Source organism: Lepidothrix coronata, unplaced genomic scaffold, assembly GCF_001604755.1.
Source record: "Lepidothrix coronata isolate B3197 unplaced genomic scaffold, Lepidothrix_coronata-1.0 Scaffold106, whole genome shotgun sequence".
Classification (NCBI taxonomy): domain Eukaryota; kingdom Metazoa; phylum Chordata; class Aves; order Passeriformes; family Pipridae; genus Lepidothrix; species Lepidothrix coronata.
Genome location: NW_016690286.1, coordinates 520034 through 539947, shown reverse-complemented (window position 1 = coordinate 539947; position 19914 = coordinate 520034). Strand labels below are relative to the sequence as shown.

Here is a 19914-nt window from a genome sequence, read left to right as displayed (position 1 = left end):
ACTTTTGACAATGTGCAAGTGATCAAAATGTGCTCACAGTAAACACACTTCTTCCTCACTCCACTGCTTTTGTGGGGTGCCTTTCTCAAACCGGGTCTGTTCTATCAGGGTAACAGTTTTACAGCAGCAGGGCTGGCGCAATACCGTGGTCCAGAGTGTTGCTGCAGCGTGCTGGGTACTCCCCACCTCCCACAAATTAGGGGCCTTACAGCTTTCAAAACAGTGCATGTACTATTTAAATTGCTTCACTGGGAGGAGAATTATGTGTTCTGCAACGCCTCAGGACAATGAGCCAAAGGAACTATAGAATAGGAGCTTGGTGTTAGAGCCGGGGCTCTGCTTTGTGTGTGTTTTAGCCTGGTATGTAACATTACTTTTACATTAACATTTGTGGTTCCTTTTTTATGCACTCCAGCTTCACCATGCTTCCCCCTTTATATTTTAACAGTCAGAATCCTATGATCCAAGCAGGGTGGCATGTTCAAAGCTCTACTTCTTTTTAGCACTGATTAAAAAAAAAAAACAGGCAAAAAAACCCCTTAGAGTATTGACAGAGCTTACTTCAAATAGCTTTTATTAACACTAGGACAAGACTATAGCCAAAGAATTATACAAAACACAAAACAAAAAGGATTTTAACAACTTGGTTGAAGACTATTTCACGCCAATCCAGAGCTCATATATCTATAAACAACAAAGTTTTGGAGCACAATATTACTTAACATTACTCATTGGATGCTTTCAGATACAAAAATGTATCAGGAATAATAACAATGGTTCCTTTTACTCTTATGGAAATATTACTACTGACCTTTGAAAATGCTGTCCTTTGGGTCAGTCCCACTGACACTTTATCCCTTAGAATCTGCTCTGCTTGGAAAGACAAATTACAGATAAACTTTTAGAGATCTGAGCAAAAGGACTGTTTTTTATTGTAGAAACAGATAGCAACATCAATTTCCCAAGGAAAAAAATAGACACTTCAGCTGTGCATCCCTAGACCAAAAAGTCAGTGTTGTAAAAACCAATGGCAGTAAGTTTGCTTTGAAAGCTTTAGTTATGAGTTCACCAGGTATTGCTTTATGCTTTCCTAATGCATTCTAAATTAGAATATTAAGCCAATCATTAAATTTAAAATAGCAGTAAACTATGCAGCAAGAGACATGTGAACTGTTCCCATAAGACATGTCGTCTACACTCTTGTGAAGCCAATAGAATAGATCCACTACTGTCAGTGTTCTTTCAGACAGACTTTTCTAGAAGCAGAACTGGCACTTCATATCAGAAACAGGTACGTGTGGCCAAGCTTAGATCTATTACTTGGGCTTTGTTTACAATTTCGTGTGGCTGACTGCAAAGTTCAGGTTTCTTCTTTAGCTGCCTCCCAGACATAACCCAAAGCCTGTTAGAGGAGGGATTTCAGTGCTCTTTGAACCAGGACATCCTATGGCTCTGTTACTGCCAATGTGCCTCTGGCCATGCAGGCATACCATCGGAAGGGGGTAATATGTGGGGATCTTAGCACAGAATCACTCTCACTGCATAGCACCAGCGTCACTGGTTTCACGCATCCACACAGAAGCATGGCTTCCATATAAATTACGGCCCTTATAATTACAGCCCAACTCACAGTGTGCTAATTGACATCCCAACAGCAGTATCTTTGATGGTGCAGAAGAATTTATATTTTGATATAATCTATTTTAATATGCTGAATCACAGAGCAGGATGAAGGATTGTGCAGAAGACATATAATTGATTGTTTCTGGAACATCCTTTTTGGTCTTCACCCTCTCTGGTGTTACTTACTAGGGATTAAAACTGAGCTAGCAACAAGATGTCATGGGACAAAACTCTTTTGGATCAAGTGAAAATATTACATTGTTAAAATCAAAATGGGTCCCTTTTGAGGCTTGAGAGGAATGTAAGTTTCACAATTTCTTTTTTTTTAACAGTCAGCAGACAGCTAGCTAAATTGTACTTTTAAAATACTGCTCCAGTTTGGATCTGTCACAAAAGCATTTAATTGCTGCTAGAAGTCACAAAGATAAGCTACTCTCATTCCCACACCAAGGGCAGGGGCATCTGTCACAAAAGACAGACTTTTTTTGTGTGGTTTTCTGTGTGCTACAAAAGGGGATTCAATTATAGGTACAAAAACGAAGCAAGTGACATGACAAAGAAAAATCTTGAATGACAATTTAGAACACAAACTCCTTCAAATCCAGGATGAAAAGCAGGTAGCAGAAACTTGATTTAAGAGAAATTCTTTCCTGGCAAGTTCCACACACTACCTCCCCCCTCCCCAGGTACATATTCTGTTTTACTTCCATACGGAGTCTGTAAAAAAAAAAAAAGAAAAAAAAGGTACAATGGTTCACAAAGCTCTATTGTGACCTTTAAAAATAAAACAACCATGCACTGATATGCTTCTGGAAAGGCCACTATCGAGAAAAAAAATAATTTCCCCAATCAGTCACCTTATGAAGTGTCTGCTGGAGGTCGATAACTTCTTGGGCAAATGCAGAGTATACACGCAGGGCAGCACACCTGGCTGCTGCTGCTGCTGCTGCTACTTTGGACAGGAAATAGTACAGCAAGCTTCATGTCTGCATGTGTGTGGGCATGCCTGTGGGACAAGGGGGCATTTCCCAAAGAATAAACGCTTGCAGAGCACCTCCTTGCTCCTGCAAGCTAATAGGAGTTAGTTGTCTCACAGCCATCAGTGCCTTTGGAAAAGTTCCCTCTAATTCTTCGTCCCAGACACATTGCCCCGAAAGTGTCCTGCTGTCTGTCTACAAAAATTAGTTAGTCTCTACATTCTTGTTCTCTACAGGACCTCTGGTGTTGGCTGCAGCATAACCTTTCTAATATTTCATCTCCGGTTATGACTCTCAGCTTTTTAGAGAGGCTGCACTGAGATAAGACACCAACTAAAACACCACATACTCTAGAGAGGGATTAATTTTGCTACTTACATTCAGCTGGCAGCATGTTGTTGACTTTTTTGCAAAGTAAAGGAATAGCCATCTTTGTTGGCATAACATTTTCTTTTTCTTTTATTATATTTATTTAAGATAGCTTAATGATTTTACTTTTCTCAGATTCACTTGCTTGGAATTAATTGCTTCATCTTTACTGAAAGTAAAATTAGGAAGGTACATGATTAAAAAAGGGAATAATTCTGTTATCTTTACACTGGCAAAATTCCCATGAACTTTGATTATTCACTAGGAATGTTGCCTGAAAAGGGATCATATAATCAAGCACTTCATTGCTGCAGATTATATTAAAGCCAAATGAGCACATACAGAATTCCTGCACACAGAATCCAAAAATGAAGTGCAAGACACTCTTAGGTTACAGCAGTTCTGAGATTTGCTGTTCATAATTGTTCTCACTCCAGCCCAGGTAAGAGCATTAAGCTGGATAAAATTAATTCTTTTCTTCACATTCCTGAGTCATATCTCTTTTAGTTTTCAGTTTCTACTATGCACTGAAGGACCCAAGAATACAAGAAAAGTATTTAATGACCTAAAAGTACAAGAAAAACATAACAATACAAGAAAAGCCACATTCATCTTTAGTCCCAAACACTGGAGAAGAATGTGAACTGGAGCAAGCATATTAGTGGTACTTGCTGGTGAGGCATCTCTCATTCTGGTAGTTGGTGACTTAGGGACATCTTGATTCGGGGCAGAGTGCAAATGACTGCATGCTTCCCCTGTGAGCCTGGGGTGGGGGTACTCTGGGATGTCCCTCTGCCTGCCTGCAGCCCTTGTACCACCATCAGCAGACACAGGGTCACCCCGGCTCCGAATGCTCTCTGCCACCTCCTCAGCTTCACCTTCTCCATGGAATCACACACAGAAACCAATGTTTTTCCCATCTTGTTTATGCATTTTAGCTCATTTTTAGATGTAATCTAAGCTCAAATGTAGATATTTTGGCAGCCAGCATGAAATATCTGGGAATGAATTTTCAGAGGTGTCAATCCCTCTAGCCTAAGGGAGACGTCCATGGGAGACATGAGACACTGATGTCTCCTCAAAAACAGTTCCTTAGCCTCTGAATCTGGACATTTGAAACACGCATTTCATGCATCTTTCTGAAATGCTTGCAATTTGTTGTTGAATCCAGTTAAAACTGGGCATTTTTAAGAATGTCTATGTGAATATTTCCCTGGAAGCATGACTAAAATTGCTGGAAGATATTTTAACTCTAATCCATGGGGAGCTATTGATGGTAATAAAAAATACTGTGAGAAGAAAACAGCAGCAAGTGAAACTGCCCTCTCAGAAAGTCCAGGTCTGCTTTGAAGGAAGTGTTGATATTCACCATAAGCCTCAATCATTTCCCACAGGGCTGTATGGTGCCTTGTAATGACATAATCAAAAAGTAATGGTGTTCTGGACTTAAAGGACAAAAAAAAAAAAAAAAAAAAAAGCACAGCCTGATCATCTCCCATTGAAATCAAAGAGGATTTTGCTATTGACTTTAGCGAGAACAGAGCTCTGGACACAATCTGTGTGCAGTTTATTTGCACATTTGCTTATCCAAACGATCCTAACTTCAACCAATAGTATGTCTAGATGTCTGTTTTAGACTACATCTGTATGAATGTATAACTGTGAGTTTGTAATGTGGTTTAATTCAAATTATTTTGGCATTTTAAAAGCATTTCCAGCTACAAAGGACAGCTTTAGTTGATTTGCACCCCAGAATATAGCCTTTGATTGGAAAAGCTTGTAACTCACATTTCAGGTTGCAATTCATATTCAGTTTCATGCAAGCTAACGACACAATCAGATTCTGCATTTTAATTAATTTTTAAACGATGTTATTATGCACTCAATTAAAACTTTGCAGCCATTATTTCAAAATGGGAAAAGCTCTACAAGTTACCCATCTCATCAGCTATAGTCCTTGGTTTTCTTGAAGGGAAATTTCTTTGATGATCACAACAAAACTGCAGAAAATGGCAAGTAAGATTGCCATCACGAGTCTGCTGAAAATGCAGGATGAACTCCTCACTGCCTTAGTCATGTGAACAACCCCATCAGAACAGCCCGAAATCAGGCAAGGTGGCTTACACCAGGAGTTAATTTAGCCTGCTGGGACTCGTTGCGTTACTAAAACAAGCATGGTTTTGGCTTGTAAATGTGTGGGGGGAGAATTTTATTTCACTTTTTGAGGGTCAGAATTTTATTTCCCTTTCTAAGGGGCATACATACATTTTAAAGTAAACCTTTCAGAATAAAAGTTTACTTCTCATTATAGGAAATGACATTCATTTTTTTTTAGATTTTCCTTTTCAAAGCATGCCTCAGATTTCTAACTTGTAGTGGAGAGCTTTGGTATAAGTAATAAAAGTCTTTAAAACTAAAATGCTAATAGTAAACAAACCCAAATGCATGAAAGATATAGTCTGACTGCATAACAAAAGAGAATTATATAATTCTATTTGAGTGAAATCTTTCATCTTTGATTTACAGGTTTGAGTCTGCCTATAACTGAAACCATATTGTTCCATATCTTTCATATCATGGCCTTCCCCAAAATCTTGTTTTAATTAAGGTTCCTTTCAGATTTCAGAATAAAAAGCATGACAGTCTTCACTTATGGCTTTAATTTTTTTTTTTTTTTTGAATTTGGAAAATATATAAAAAATGAACATCACTTTCTTTCAAAAGCTGAGCAAACTATCAAATACTGCAAGCTGAATACTTCACAGTATCTCCTGGGGTTCATTAAGTGAGAAAGTTGTAAACAAAATAAAAGTTACTGTAGCAGAGTTTTGTTCATTTGAAGTACTCTTACATACATGCCCTATCTCTTTCTCTGACGGTAAGGCAACACGTGTAACAGTTTAAGCGTTCATTATCAGCTAAAGGCACAACTCTATGTAACGTTCTCAAACATGGAATTAAACAGCTGAAGTCACATTGCAGGGAGATCTTGCTGCACTTCGGGGATCTAAAATAAAGCCTAAACCCTTTGAAGCTTCTTAAGCAACATCAGTTTCTTGGTGCAGGACTACATAAAAGAATCAGTTCATATTCACGTCACGACCTGTAAAAAACACCCCACACAACCTCCACAGAAACACCTGAGCTTCAAATGAGCTGCACGCAGTTACTGAAGATCGTTGCTTTGGAGTCAGAACGCAGAAACATTTCAGAACAAACTAAAAACACATTTGAAAAACTATCCATACTTGATCTCTGCTGCACATATGGTGAGCGCTACTGTCAACTACAGAGGGTACAGCACTTTTTTTTAAAGGCAGAAGATCGCTTGTTTTAGAGATTCGTGGATGTGTTTTTATGATAGAAAAGATTACATGAAATGGGGAGGGATGACCAGGAAAAGGGAAGAGAAAATAAAACACCACCAAGCACACTACTTCAGGGGACTTACAGTACAAGAAAAAGTCCTTTCCCTTTATCTAAAATCCCTCGTCATAATTTAAACACTTTTCACTTATTCAGCTAAGAATTCATCAGAGGAGATTAAAAATTGGCACGTAAAATAAGGGTGGAGATTTTTCTTCATGAAACAGAGCAAAGAAAACAAATTCTATTAACAATTTAGCACAGTATGAAAAAAAATTACCCAGTAAAAAGTGTCAGAAAGTGATTCATGGAGTTCACAGAGTATGTTGCTGGCTGTTGCAATTCTCATATCTATGATCTATCATGTAGAATTTTGCAATACTCTATTTCACAATTTCTGTTGGTGAGTGGGTCAAACAGCATATAAAAAGCATGCTCTAGGCTCTTTCTCTCAAGCCCATTTTTCTGTAACTCTAGAATTGTAGCAGTTACATTTAAGGAATCTTTTGGGCTCTTTCAAGTCCATCCAAAGAACAAGTGAAGCTGCTATTCAGAGTGTTGTGCCCAGTGTTTACGTTCCATCTGATCTGTGCCACCCAAGAAGCAGACAAGACATGTCTGAGGGTGCTTTGGGGGATACACAATGATGTCACCCACAGGAAATATCAGGGAGGACTTGGCACTTCACAAGGCTGGCTCTTCTTCCATGGGCTCACCAGCAGCTCTGTAAAAATAAACAGGCAATCAGAATACAGCACAAGAGTACACAATGACATTGTAGATTTTCATGCATAATCAAAGCTGATTTTTCAGCTCTCTCAGATGTTTATTTGTGTTATTCAGTTATCCATAAATAGAGTTTCTTTCCTAGGAAGTATAAACAAATGTCAAGTGGAAAAACATTTTAGATTCAAGCAATCACCAAAAATGTTCCTGTTTATATTAAAATATGTCAGAATATTTTATAACTTTTTGTCCAGAAACGTACATGCTTTGTGTCAATAGAATCAAATAATTTCACGAAAAAAAAGCTGTGATACTTTATTTTACAAGCTTTTGCAACTAAAAATACATGAATTTATTTTTTCAAGTGGGCCCATACCATTAAAGCAAAATAGCTCACTAGTAACCAAGTAGTGAGCAGTGTTTCCATAGAGAAGGTATCTATTATAATATAAAATCAGACTACATGTGTATCTTTTACTTGAAAACTTCTGGGAAATATTCAGCTTGGGCAGGATGAGCTCTCTAAGACAATCAATAAGAAAATAATGAGGACACATATGATGACCTGGCCTAAAGTCTTGTAATTCCTTGTATCTGACAAACTACTGCACCTGAGGAATATCATGGCAACTATAAAATGAAAAGCTTTTGAGATCACAGCAAGACCTCACTATTGAAGGGCAAAGAATTTGGACAGAAACCATTTTTCACATCAGTCTGTCAGAATACCATATGATACATGAGTTTAAGAACTCCTTTAAAATAATAACTTTAAGTAATTATGAAATGAGGGGAGAACAAAAAGTAAACATAAATTAATAAATGGGGTGTTTACCAGATAATCTTGTAAGCCAGTATAATAACTGACTTCAGTAAAAAATCCCTCAGAAAGCACAAACACATGAGATCCCATGGAAAAGAAAAGTAATTAATGGGGCCTTGCTTGGGCTTTGATAGTTTATTCAGCAAGGAGACCAGAGAATTTTAAATGAATCTGGAATTTATTAACATCTTTCCCAATGAAAAAAAATCTGCAGTATGTCTTTAAAGGATTTTATACAGCTTATTCCTTTATGATTTGGAATGATCACAGCTAGCATGTTGAAAAATATGTCAGGTGAATGATATATGAAAAAGAAGATGTTTTTCAGACTAATCACTTTCCAAAGGGTATTGAACCTAAAAAATTATTGATCTATAAATCTCAAATCTTTTGTTCCTCACCACGCGGTGGAGAATGTTTCCTATGTACAGTAACCACTGCAGTTCCCTCATTCCTGAGAGGTGAGGTGAAGCCCTCTTGCATTCTCTCTTTTTACCCTCTTGCATTGTGCTGTCTTACAGCACAGACCACACAGTGGCAGCCAGGGTGGGATGGAGCCCAGCCTGCTGCTGAGGTCCTCAGGTGTGATAAAGCATCACACACCATGTGGAGAATTCATACAGATAGTGTATGTTGCTGTTGTGCTGACCATACACTCCACTTTCTCCAGCCACTTTTGGGAAACCTGAACCTCCCCTAGCATAACACAGAAGTGCAATAAGCCCTTGATAAACATCCAGAACCTTATGGGTCTGTCAGGAAAGAGGATAATTTGGAAGCAGGTAACAGCTCAGTTTTTAGGTTCTGCTGTGAGTAAGCGAATGAGACGCAACAGTTGTTAATAGACTTCAATTGGAGATTGGCAGAGCAGGAAGGAGTGAAGCTCTGGGAAGCCTCTAGAAGTGGGAATGGGAGTTTGGTCTATTTATAAGAACTTAGGGAATCAGTACATACAACAGTCTGTTCACATGTACTTGGCTTCTGGGACTGACATTCTCTTGACCATAGTAGAGCTGAGAGGATCTTATTCAGGGCTTTATTCTTGGGAAATTTTTCACTGACAAGGGTGCTTCTGAGTGCCAGGAAGCACTCAGACATCCAGTGCTATATTCCAATATATTCCAACAATAGGCCAATATTCTGCATCAACCAGAGTGAAAGCACCAATAAAAATTTTTATAAGCAAGTGGCAGATGCAAGGTCCTTTTTGGAAAAGGAGAGGAGGTTAGAGTGCCCTGGCAATCCAGCTGTTGTCTCTCAGTGTGGGTACTCTCACAGCCTTCTTCAGTCTCCTTTTGAAGACTTATGTATATGCTTTAACTTCACTTTATTCGTGTCAGAGAAGTCATTGATCCATCCAACGGCTTATCATTAAAAACATGTATTTTTTATGAGATAACGGCTTAGGACAGAGTTTTATGTGAGAGCCAGTACAGTTTCAGGGCCTTCAGTATATAGAGAAAAACACTCTAAGTCCCATAGCACTGAGCAGTGAATCAATATATGCCCATTCTGCCAAAATCAAAAGTTCTCAAAAGAAAAATCAAGGGGGCAGACTCTGACAGGCCAAATTTACGTTACTTCAGCTTTGTCACTGTTAGTTACATCAATTCAGTCAGTCTTCTGTAGCTGACAGGAAGTTGGCATAAAAACATAAAATAGGCAACCCCCCCTATCCTGTATTGTATGCTCTGACTGGTTCCTCGAGACGCAGCTGTGAGTTCAGGTCTGATCTGAACTAATTCCATGTGGTCAGCAGATTCAGAAATACAACAGTTGAGACTGTACTGATTGTAGAATCACAAGTGTGATTTTTCTCTAAGGCTTCACTGTGGCTCATTTAAACTGCAAGTTCCTAGGAGCTGAGCCCTCTTGGTTTTGATGGGCTGGGAAGAGTGCTCACCTTTAGCTCTTTATATGTACAATTCTGACCATGGCAGAATGAAGTAGTCTCTTCGCCGTTAATGCTAAAGAAAATGACTCTGTTTGAACCTTAAAACAAGAGAAATAGATGAGGCAAAAATCCTACCGTATGGATAAAATCTGGCAAAACATGTGACATCTTAAATATTGTTCTGTGGCAATTGACAATAAATGTTATTTATGAGAATATTATTTAAAATACTTAATATCCACAATTTAAAACGTTAATATTTAAGAATATAGATAAACTCAGAACATCATCCTAAAAAGTAAATGTTTCTCTTACCCTATTTTTTAAATTAGAATTACAGAGATTCCTCTTAGCTACATCATCACACACATAAAACTAAAAATTCAAGGTATGTTTCCAAGTCACAGAAACTGCTGAACAAAAGATAGATTTTCTGGCACGGTATGGCTGTTTTATGCCATAATCTGTTCCTAATTTAACTCAGCTGTCTCCGGGAAGATCGTTGTAATTGAAAAGCAATCCTCTGGTAGCAGAGAGCTGGGAAAAAAGAGGTACATTTCTATACCATGGAGATGATTCGGAGAGCATATAAAGATATTATATAAGAGATCCTAGTAAAATTGGACTTAGTATGGATCAAAGAGAAAGGAACTAAAAGTAAAAACTATCCTAGCTTAAGAGCAGAATAAAGTAACTACACGTATGCTCTCAAAAGAGGAAGTAATGTCCAAATAAGGCAAATTAAATAAAATATAAACTCTGGCAAGTTAAATGTAAACCCTCAATGAAGCAGAACAAAGGAGAGTCTGAAGAGCAACATGTTAAAGGCATAAAAGCTAATAATAAAAAGATCTTTCAAAACACATCAGAAGAAATGATCAAAGCATAAAAGGAGCATCAAGGAAGGTAGACCACAAAAGCAAAATGAACTATTTATATCTGGGTTCACTAGAGAAGTGTCAGGGAGATTTTATTATTTGCAGATGAACTATCTTAAACTGAATCAGCACCAGAACAAACTGATATATCAAACATTGCCAAATTTCTAAGAGCAGATGATATTTGTCTGCTAAGTTCCAGGGAATTGTGATTAGGATGCTGTTAAAGAAATAGTTTTTGAGCATATTCTAAAGCTGAACTCAGCATCCATGCAAGAGGTAGAGAAGGCAACAAATGCAGTTCCCCTTTTGGAAACCACAGGAGATACAGTAAGCCTTTATGGGGAAATTGAAAGCAGTGATAGGCATTTAGGTAACAGTAATTTGAGTTAGGTCTTAACACTTATAAAGATAGCAAGCCTTACAAATTTATTAGAAGTTTATGAAGGAAATTAGGGAGAGGGATCAAGTGACATCCCTGTGCAAAGAAAGTCTTCCAACAATTTCATCCTGGTTCTCTTCCTTATGCAACCACCACTGGAGGATGAGAGAAAGGTGGGCAAGATAAGGCTGCAGGCTGACCTGGGGAAGCAGATCCTGTGGGGTATGGCCAGGTAGGTGCTGGTTACTCAGCACAGCTGAGGTAGATATCCAAATAATGAAATGCCAAGTGAAGCTTATGAGTTGATATACAAATACAGCGAGTGTCCCTAAATGGTGGCTAGCTGTATCCCATGATTCAACCAGTTGCTCTAGTATATAATATCATTAAACTGCAACTGGTAGCTCTGTAACATCAAGAGTAAAAATTACACTTTGTTTTAATTTCCATTTGAGTAAAATCTACGCTCAGCTGAATCAGAGCCATAAAGTCAAATTCTGATAAATGTCATTCTCAAGATTTACTGTTTCCTGAAAAAATAGTAAGTGCAAGAGATCTCCCTCCACACCCTTTTCTTTTTTCCATTTTAAGAAGAAACATCCAGAAGCTCCAATGTATCAGAGACAGCAGGGTACTGAGTATTTTCACAGCACGATTTCTGAAACAGATGTCTGGCCAAAGCAAAATTCTAATCAGCTAAATCTGTATCTCACACAGGGAATAAACAGTTATCAACACACTAAAGTTTTGGTAGTTAGAAATGTTTTATAGAGCATGCCTGTTCCTTTAATTGCATCTGTATTTAAATCTGTGTTAGCATCATGCATGTTTTCTTTCCTATCCACAAACCCTTTATTCTATATCTGTTCTCTTCTGAAGTCTATAATCAAGATTCAATTGGACTTTAAAATGCAGAGTTGTGCTTTGGTAAAATAAAACACCAAAAGCATAGCAGCTTTTCACGTTTTTCTTCATTTACCCTGCCAGAGAACATCAAGTAAAAAAGTAATCAGCACTGTCACTTGAAGAAAAGAAAGAAAGAGAGAAGAAAGAAATAGAAATACTTAATATGGGCCTTAGCCAGGAGCATTTTATCCTTTATTCATCAGTGGTAAATGAGTCAGATATGAGTTGGCCAGGAAAAGAGCTCCTTTACCCAAAATCTGAGTTTAAAGTGAGTCATCTCACTCCAAACACCAATATATCCTCCAACATAACTGGCAAGAGTTTCCCACAAAGAGACTCTTGCTGCTGCTCTCTTCATCTGGAGGCCTGACCATCCAGATCCGAAGTTGACAGGATCTTTATCATCAAATCAGTGAAACAGGATTAGAGTTGCAGGCCAGAACTATCAGCCTGGCTGACCGTGGTGGGAATTAAGAGGAAGTAAATGGACTCCTGGTGTAATCAAGAAGCCCTTCAGGCCAACTTGTCAGCCACAGTGCTTTCTGCTCTCATCCCACCCTACCTGTCACAAACAACTTTCCCAAACAAACACTCAGTGCAAAAGCTTGCAACAGGTCTTCAAAAGGTGACCCCCATCCACAACAGTAGAGGGAAGGGCGCATCTAAGGTGGTCTTACCAAGAGGGCTTGAGACCCCACATGACTTCTCACATCCCTGCAGCCCTGTGTTTGCCATAGGAAGTGGCTGGAGAAGAAGAATTGTATACATAGTCCTTTATTACAACAAAAATCAAAATATGTGAAAAAGCAAGGTTGAACTTATCTCTGCCTTACTGCAGTTTGTGTTGGTATGTGCCTATGAAATGAACAGCATGCTTATACGAAATGAATGAAATCATACAGAACCAAAAAGTGTGCAATGTCACAGAATCAGTCCCTGGACATCCCATGATGGACTTTCATTCATTTTCAAAGTGCATCCAGGTCCTCTCAGGTCTCCCCATAGTTCAGACAACCCTCAGAATCAGACCCTTAGGGGGGCCATTTTTGATCCCATATTCTTCCTTACCTTCATCAGGAAGAAAACAAAGACAATGATGCCCAGAAGCCTCAGAAACCTAACTATCAATTTCGGTCCAAGGGGACAGAACTTTTGTTGTCCTGTCACTCCCTGATGGCAATCTGGCTTCATGTGACCTCTTTGTGGGTAACGAATGTGGAAGCAAACTTCAGAACACGTGTGTGTGCAGGCTTTTTTTTGTGCTGCTGACAAATGTCTGCAGCACCACAGAAGATATTTCAAACGAAGCCATTTTTCCACAAAACAATTCATCATGATGGAATGGTCCCTATAAGAGTCCAGAACTGATGAAGTGTAATGAATCTGGCAGCCACATGAATTCCACTTGTGTACAATTCAGCATATCTTTTTTTTTTCCATTTTTCTCAGTTCTGTGCTGAAATTCTGTTTTCAGAATGGGTGGAAACTGTCACAAGTTATCAGTTGGTAGGTAAAAAGTACAATAATTAAGTGCAGCATTAGCTAAAGGGTTATTTTGTTCAAATCACACATGATCAGCAGTTGCTTTCAATAGCTGTAGTTTTAAGTGAGTGGAGGCACATAACAAATACAATTCTTGGTTATTCTCAGCAATGTAAAAAGACACAGAATTAACCACACCCTTTCCCAGACAATTTAAAGCTTTGCTTTATTTGACTACATTAGTTCCAACACTTTAAGTAAAATTCTTTATACTTCAGAGCTATGCAACATGTATGTACCTTTCTGTCCCTAGGTAGCAGAAGTGTCTCATAACTGTTAGAAATTTATATGGAAACTCTTACATTATTCCTTAGCTGAGCACTGATTAGCACAGTCACAAATCTAAAATACATCTTGTGTTCATCATGGATTCCTCTCTAAGCTTTTGTGAATTTGTTTGTAATAATACCAGCACAAGAATAGCTACAGAATATTAAAACTACAATTACAATTGGAAAGGTAATTATGAAAATACTGTGAACTTTACTAGCTAGCTCTTCTCCCTGTGTCTCCCTTTGAGCTGTGCCTCTCAACTCATTGACAGATGAGTGTTCCCACTGTTGTAAGAGATGTTCGCTCCCAAACACATCCATAGCTTTGAGCACTGCACTAGTCCCCTGGGTGCCTATCAGTTCAGTTCTGATTAAAAGATCCAACGTGGGAGGCAAGAACCGAAGCAAATAAGAAGAATTTATTTAAATAAGAAGCTGTCACAACGTAGGAGCCATGGACCCTTCTGGCTCCACTCCCATCACTGCTCTGCCTACCCACAGCTCCCTCCTTTCTCTCCTGTTGCTACAGCTCTGCTCCATACCCTTCAGGGAGCCGATGAGTCTCCTTATAAGGCTTTTTTCATCTTTCCTCCTCCCTCCTATTTTTTCTTTGTGATGGAAACTGAATGGTTCCACTACATTTTGGGTCTTTCTCTACTGGTGAAGACTAGGGATGTTTGTCCTTAAAATGAAAAAATAGGAAATTCCAAAAACTTCTGCAGTGACTTTTCTGATTGTAGATGACACAGTATTCAGTGGCTATCCATTTTTCTTTTCTTCTGTAATTGGCAAAAAACACAACAGCACTTACTGTACCATTTTCTCAATTTGGAAATTGAAAACAATCTTCATTAATGTAAAAAGCAGATGACAAGCTGGAAAAAACAGTGTTCTCATTCTTTGCCGGTCTACCTTCATCTTGGTACACAGAAAATCTTGGCCCTAATCCTTGTCAAGATTGGTTTAAGTTTTATACTGGCACTGTTCCACTGCTTCCAGGGAAGTAACTTTTAATGCCTGTCTAATATAATTTAATAATGATTTAAGTCCATTCTTATTAAATTTATCTGTGTGTTAAATACCTTCCTAGAAAATTAAAACTAAAACAGATTTGAAAAGCTTCCAATGAGAAAAGAATATGGTTGATTACATTTGATCATGTCTATTTACCTCATATGGATATTGCACTTTTTATGCATCAGTGAGCATCAGAAATGGGAAGAAAACAAGGCCCTTGTACTAATCATGAGCTTTAGTGAAGAAATGGACACACCAAAAAAAAAAAAAAAAGCAAAAGTGCTTGCACAGAATACCTCTGCTTCCAGAGGCCAAGTGAGAGTACTCAAATTCAGGGATGAAAATTTCCAGTATCTCAATCAGCAGATAATTTTGAAGCAAGCCTAGTCTATCTATTTCTTCATCTCACTTGGCTGCAGCAAAAGGCTTGTTCTCTGTAATGATTTCATACACTTACCTGCTGCCTTCCTGAGGGATACACTGCTCAACATCCACTGAAAGAGAGGCCATAGCAGACACCGTTTCTGTCTCCTCCCTCTCTTGTTGCTGAGACTCAGCCAGAGCACAGTCCACTGGCACAGAGTATGGCTCCACTGACTTCCAGTACTTGCCTAAGGAAAACACACATAATAATTTATGGGAATTTTAGCTAGCATGGTGGTACAAGCACAGTAATCAGTTAGTTCAACACTGAGTGATTATAATTTAAAATCACTGTGGTGTAAGCAGTACAGTTGAAATTTCAGACTGCAGTGAAGACATATATTTCTGAACCTAGGAATGCCAAGTTGGAAAGTGCTTTCATTCCAAGGGCTGTGTCACACCCTTCCCCAGAAGGTAATAAACTGGAGGAGTAACACACAGACTAATGAACACAGATTGTCAGGCAGGCTATTGCCTTTATCTACGCAAGGTGAAGAGAGTTCAGAGCAGGGCTAATAACTAGAAGCTCTGATATGGCAGAAAGTTGATGCATATAGAGCAAAATGTAGAAAAATGCACATTATTGTACAAAGTGCTCACACAGCACTGTCTTGAAAAGGAAAAAAGTCAGAAATGCCAGCTCGGACTGAAGTGGTGTTGCCAGAACAATCAGGTTTGTTAGTCCTGGATGTTCTTTCTCCTCCAACCTCAGGGCGTATACTAGAACAATAATTTATTTAAAACTTTCATATATGAACTGGCTGTTGCTGGAAAGCTGCCAGGTATCACAAGGAATAGAGACTTCTGGTTTGCTGCGTAAAATTTGCCGTGTAAAAACACAGCGTTGGATTAAAAACATGAATATTTTCAGCTTTTTGCCTGCAACAGAAGAAGGTCCTCAAGAGACACAAACAATAATGGCAGGTGACTCATCCTCAACATATAAAATTTTCTGCTACTGCAGGGCTATTAAAAAATAGGTTGATTATTGATAGCCATATGAACAAGTAAGAATTTACATATATATTTCTTATAGTCCAGCAAAACACTGAGCGCTCTCTAATTGCCAGGTGGGTGACACCTGGGAATTAGGAGCTTTGGGAAGTCTGGACCAGAGCTTATTCAGTGTTTAGCAAGAAGCTTTCAGCAGCTGCTGCAGAGGTTGGATCAGGGTACTTATCTGGGAATTAGACAGAGGGTTTCAACAGCTGTGAAAGAGTGGGGATCAAGTAGAGGACTTTTCTGAGGACTAAAAGGAGGATTTTGGCAGCTGGGCAGTGGGCTGAGCTGAGGTGCTTATCCAGAGGGTAGTTGGAGGCTTTGACAGCTGGGAGGCCAGGCCAGCAGTGGTGCTGCCTGTGCTGCACACAGGCTGCTGAAAACCACTTCTTTGGTAACACAGCTCTCAACACAGTTTCAGGCTTTTGGAAAGATGAACTTTTCCCTCCAGTGAGAAAGCAGCTGTCAATAAAGCCTGAAAATGTCTTTATTCAAAAACATCATTGCAAGATGAAAGCCCAAGTCAATCTTCAAGAACAACCAGTGAGCATGGCCAGAGTGTTTCTTTGAACTCTAATAGTGTGCACGTTTGAGTAGTTAGCAGAATCTTTAAATAACGGGGACCTTCTGGGGATAAAATGTAAAGTGTATTAAGTATCCTACAAAGCTGAGATTAAGTGTTAGGAGTTTGGCTTTGCTCCAAAAACATGAAAGACAGAGCTAAAAAGTTATGTACATAACAGTAGGCTCAATGATTGGAGCCTGGCAAATTTTATAAATACAAGACAAAAATATTCTCTATTATTACTGTGCTCAGAGACCATATTCTCTATTCATTAAAAAATACACTAAAAACAAACAAAAAAGTTATATGAGCATTCCACAATGTTCTCACAGATCATATGTGCAAAAGTCAGTCTTTGCAATATACACCCAATTCAAACCCTATAATTTATGAGCTAAATGTTCACAGAGTGGGTGGGGTTTTTGTTGCAGAAACAGATGTGCAAGAAAATCAAATCTGTTGGCATGGGAATAATACCCCCTCTTGCCTATAAAAGAAATGAACCCATGTTCACTGCTGGAGTTTTCAAGGGCTCTTATTCATAAAATAAAATATTAGTACCCAGCTACCACTGTGTTGCTCTCCTGCAGCAACAATAAAACAGCATCAGTGAGGACTGCTACATCACATTCGTTCATTCACACACAGGCTCACACACCAGCTGCCCCCTGAATCCTGACTTTCTTGTAACATTAAAACTCAGAGCCAATTCGAGTATATTAGTGGGCTCTCTGTGCCCATTTAACTGCCCTTTGCTCCCACATGATTGGTGATTTTCCTTGTTTCCATGCATTGAGAATTATGAGAGGGGCTTCAGTGATAAAGAAAGAGAGTAAAGTCAGGCCAGGAGGCAGGTGGCAGCACCTATACTGCAGCGGAGGGTCCTAGAGAAAGGAAGTACGTGGCAGGGTGTTTGTGGTTTTGTGGGAGGAAATTTTAAAGCAGTCCCAGTTAGGAATAGCATCCAGGTAGCAGCGGGTACCTCATGCAAAGAGAGCTTTGTGACGCTTGTGAAAAAGCAACAAGAGGTTTTTCTTTAAAATCAGAAAACTATTTTACAAACACCTGGGGTAAGCAGAACAGCTCTGCAAGCTACTTTTTATCTGGGACAACATTTATGTGTTGTACACAAAACCTACAGGCCTTGATCCGTGTTCAGCTAAAAGATTTGCTGGCAAGGTGTTGTGGAATGGAGAGGCAATCACAGCATGCAGCTGCAAAGGAGCTTTGTTACAAGTTCTAGGTATGCTGTGGATTGACAATTAAATGAGCTCAAAAAGCATCTGCCTCAAATTGCTCACATCTCTGAAAATGCCATTTTTGCTGTTCTCTACTGGAATGTGAAATTCTACCGGTCCTGTTACATTCATTGAGAAGAACTTGGTGGAACTCAGGGGAAAGAATGAAGCATGCTGCTGGTTTCATTCATACAAAACATGAGCAACCACGGCTTGCAAGAAAAAAAAACAATGAAACCAAATCAGTCTTCTAGGTATGCTTTGGCTTTCAGCATGAAAATGTGCTTAAGTCTCCCTCAAAGATTTGTGGGAACACTGATTATTACCAGGAAATAATAAAAGGGAAAGTTTCTGTCACTGTTACAGGCATTTGCAATTGCCTTTCACAGATAGATTTGGACATGCCATACCATGGCTTGCTTGAAAAAAAAAGTGTTTGGGGGTGGTATTCAAGCTGGTGAACAGGATTGTTTAGAAATAGCATATTACATGGGTGTGGGAACTGCTATTTCCAAATGTATTAAATTTCCAAAGGATCTCTGGATCACTGTCACATACAAAACATTTATACAAATTCTATTTTAGTTAGAAAAAAGTTGTTTCTTATTTTCTAAGTACTGTAGCCTCAATTTTTTTGCAAAGAGCACAGAGGAGGGACTTATCTGGTCTAAAATATTGCTAACATTCATTATGAAAGTTGGATCACAGAAAAACAAACCCAATATACATGCAAACAAAGATCCAAGCAAATCAGGTTTTCTCAGTATCTCTTGAGGTGCTATTTCACAGCCTAATGCTCTCCAGCCTGCATAACTCCCCATAATATTCCACATACACTTGCTTCTCTTAGATCAAAATATGAATCATCCATAAAGCTGCACTGAACTTCCTCAGTGCCCCTTTCTGTCATCCAAGCATATTCCTTTCTAATACTTGGTCTCTCTCCAGACAAAACGAGGTATACATAACTTTTTAGGTAATATCTGCAAGAAAAGGCAGAATATTGAGTATGAATAACTCCAAACCCCAAGCAGCCTGACTTAGGTTTCCGAAGAACAGCCTACTGGACTGCAGGACTGTACTGGTTCAGCTCAAACCTAAGTGTGGCAAAATTAAGTCACTCTGCAGAGCTCTGGACTATGTTTTCAGACTTACACTATATATTCATTCCGAAATCCACCCCTTCTCCCTCAATTGCCATCATTTGTGTGTATTTCTAGTAAAGATACCATGCCTTTCTAGAGCCATTTTTTTGTTTGTTTCTCAATTCACCTTTTTTTGGCCTCAGATCCATTTTCTGTTAAATACATGTCTTATTTCAAACAGAATTGCATCTTTTTTCCTCATGTCTGTGGTCTGCGTGCAGCATTCTGTCCTTACTATAATTTGAAATCTTTACTATCTTGCACAGTACATGAGTCTCCTTAACTTGCTGACTCCTTCCAGATCATTAACAGATTACTAACATGGAATTTTAACTCATGAGATACCCTAGGACATACCACTCAGTAAAAAGGATTTACTGGAATATATCATACAAAGCTGATTTACTTAGAGCATTTGCATATATAGGTATCTACTGGATATGAAGGATAAATTATATGCCTACATTGAATTTCCTTTGTCACTTTACAACTCAAATCAGATTGAAAAGTACTGCATGATCAGTGGATAATGCACAGTGTCCCTTTTAAAAACTGCGTTTTTTATTTTATGTAGATGAATCCCAATTATTTGTGATTCATCTAAAATGAAGAAAGACCATTTGTTATCCATTTTTTATTGTTAAGGAGCCAGCAAACATTAGAAGTCAGGAAGCTCCCACTGCCTCGGTAAAATGGCAGAGAACAGAAGGTGAGAGAACTTAGGGGAAGTGTGCTCAGTTGGATTAAAGCAACTGATGGCATAGAGAAA

At 38.7% G+C, this 19914-nt stretch overlaps 1 protein-coding gene across 12 annotated transcripts in view; it reads right to left on the bottom strand.

Moving 5' to 3' along the window:
• Window positions 1-554: 554 nt before the first annotated feature.
• The window catches only part of HDAC9 (histone deacetylase 9), a 392579-nt gene continuing 373219 nt past the window's right edge, over window positions 555-19914 (bottom strand). For all 12 annotated transcript variants that reach the window (XM_017823859.1, XM_017823867.1, XM_017823868.1 and 9 more), the window contains 2 exons: window positions 15233-15386; window positions 555-7059 (listed from right to left, as the gene is read on the bottom strand). In XM_017823859.1, coding sequence (XP_017679348.1) covers window positions 7020-7059; window positions 15233-15386 — 194 coding nt within the window. In that variant the 3' untranslated portion in view covers window positions 555-7019. The remainder of the gene's footprint in view (window positions 7060-15232; window positions 15387-19914) is intronic.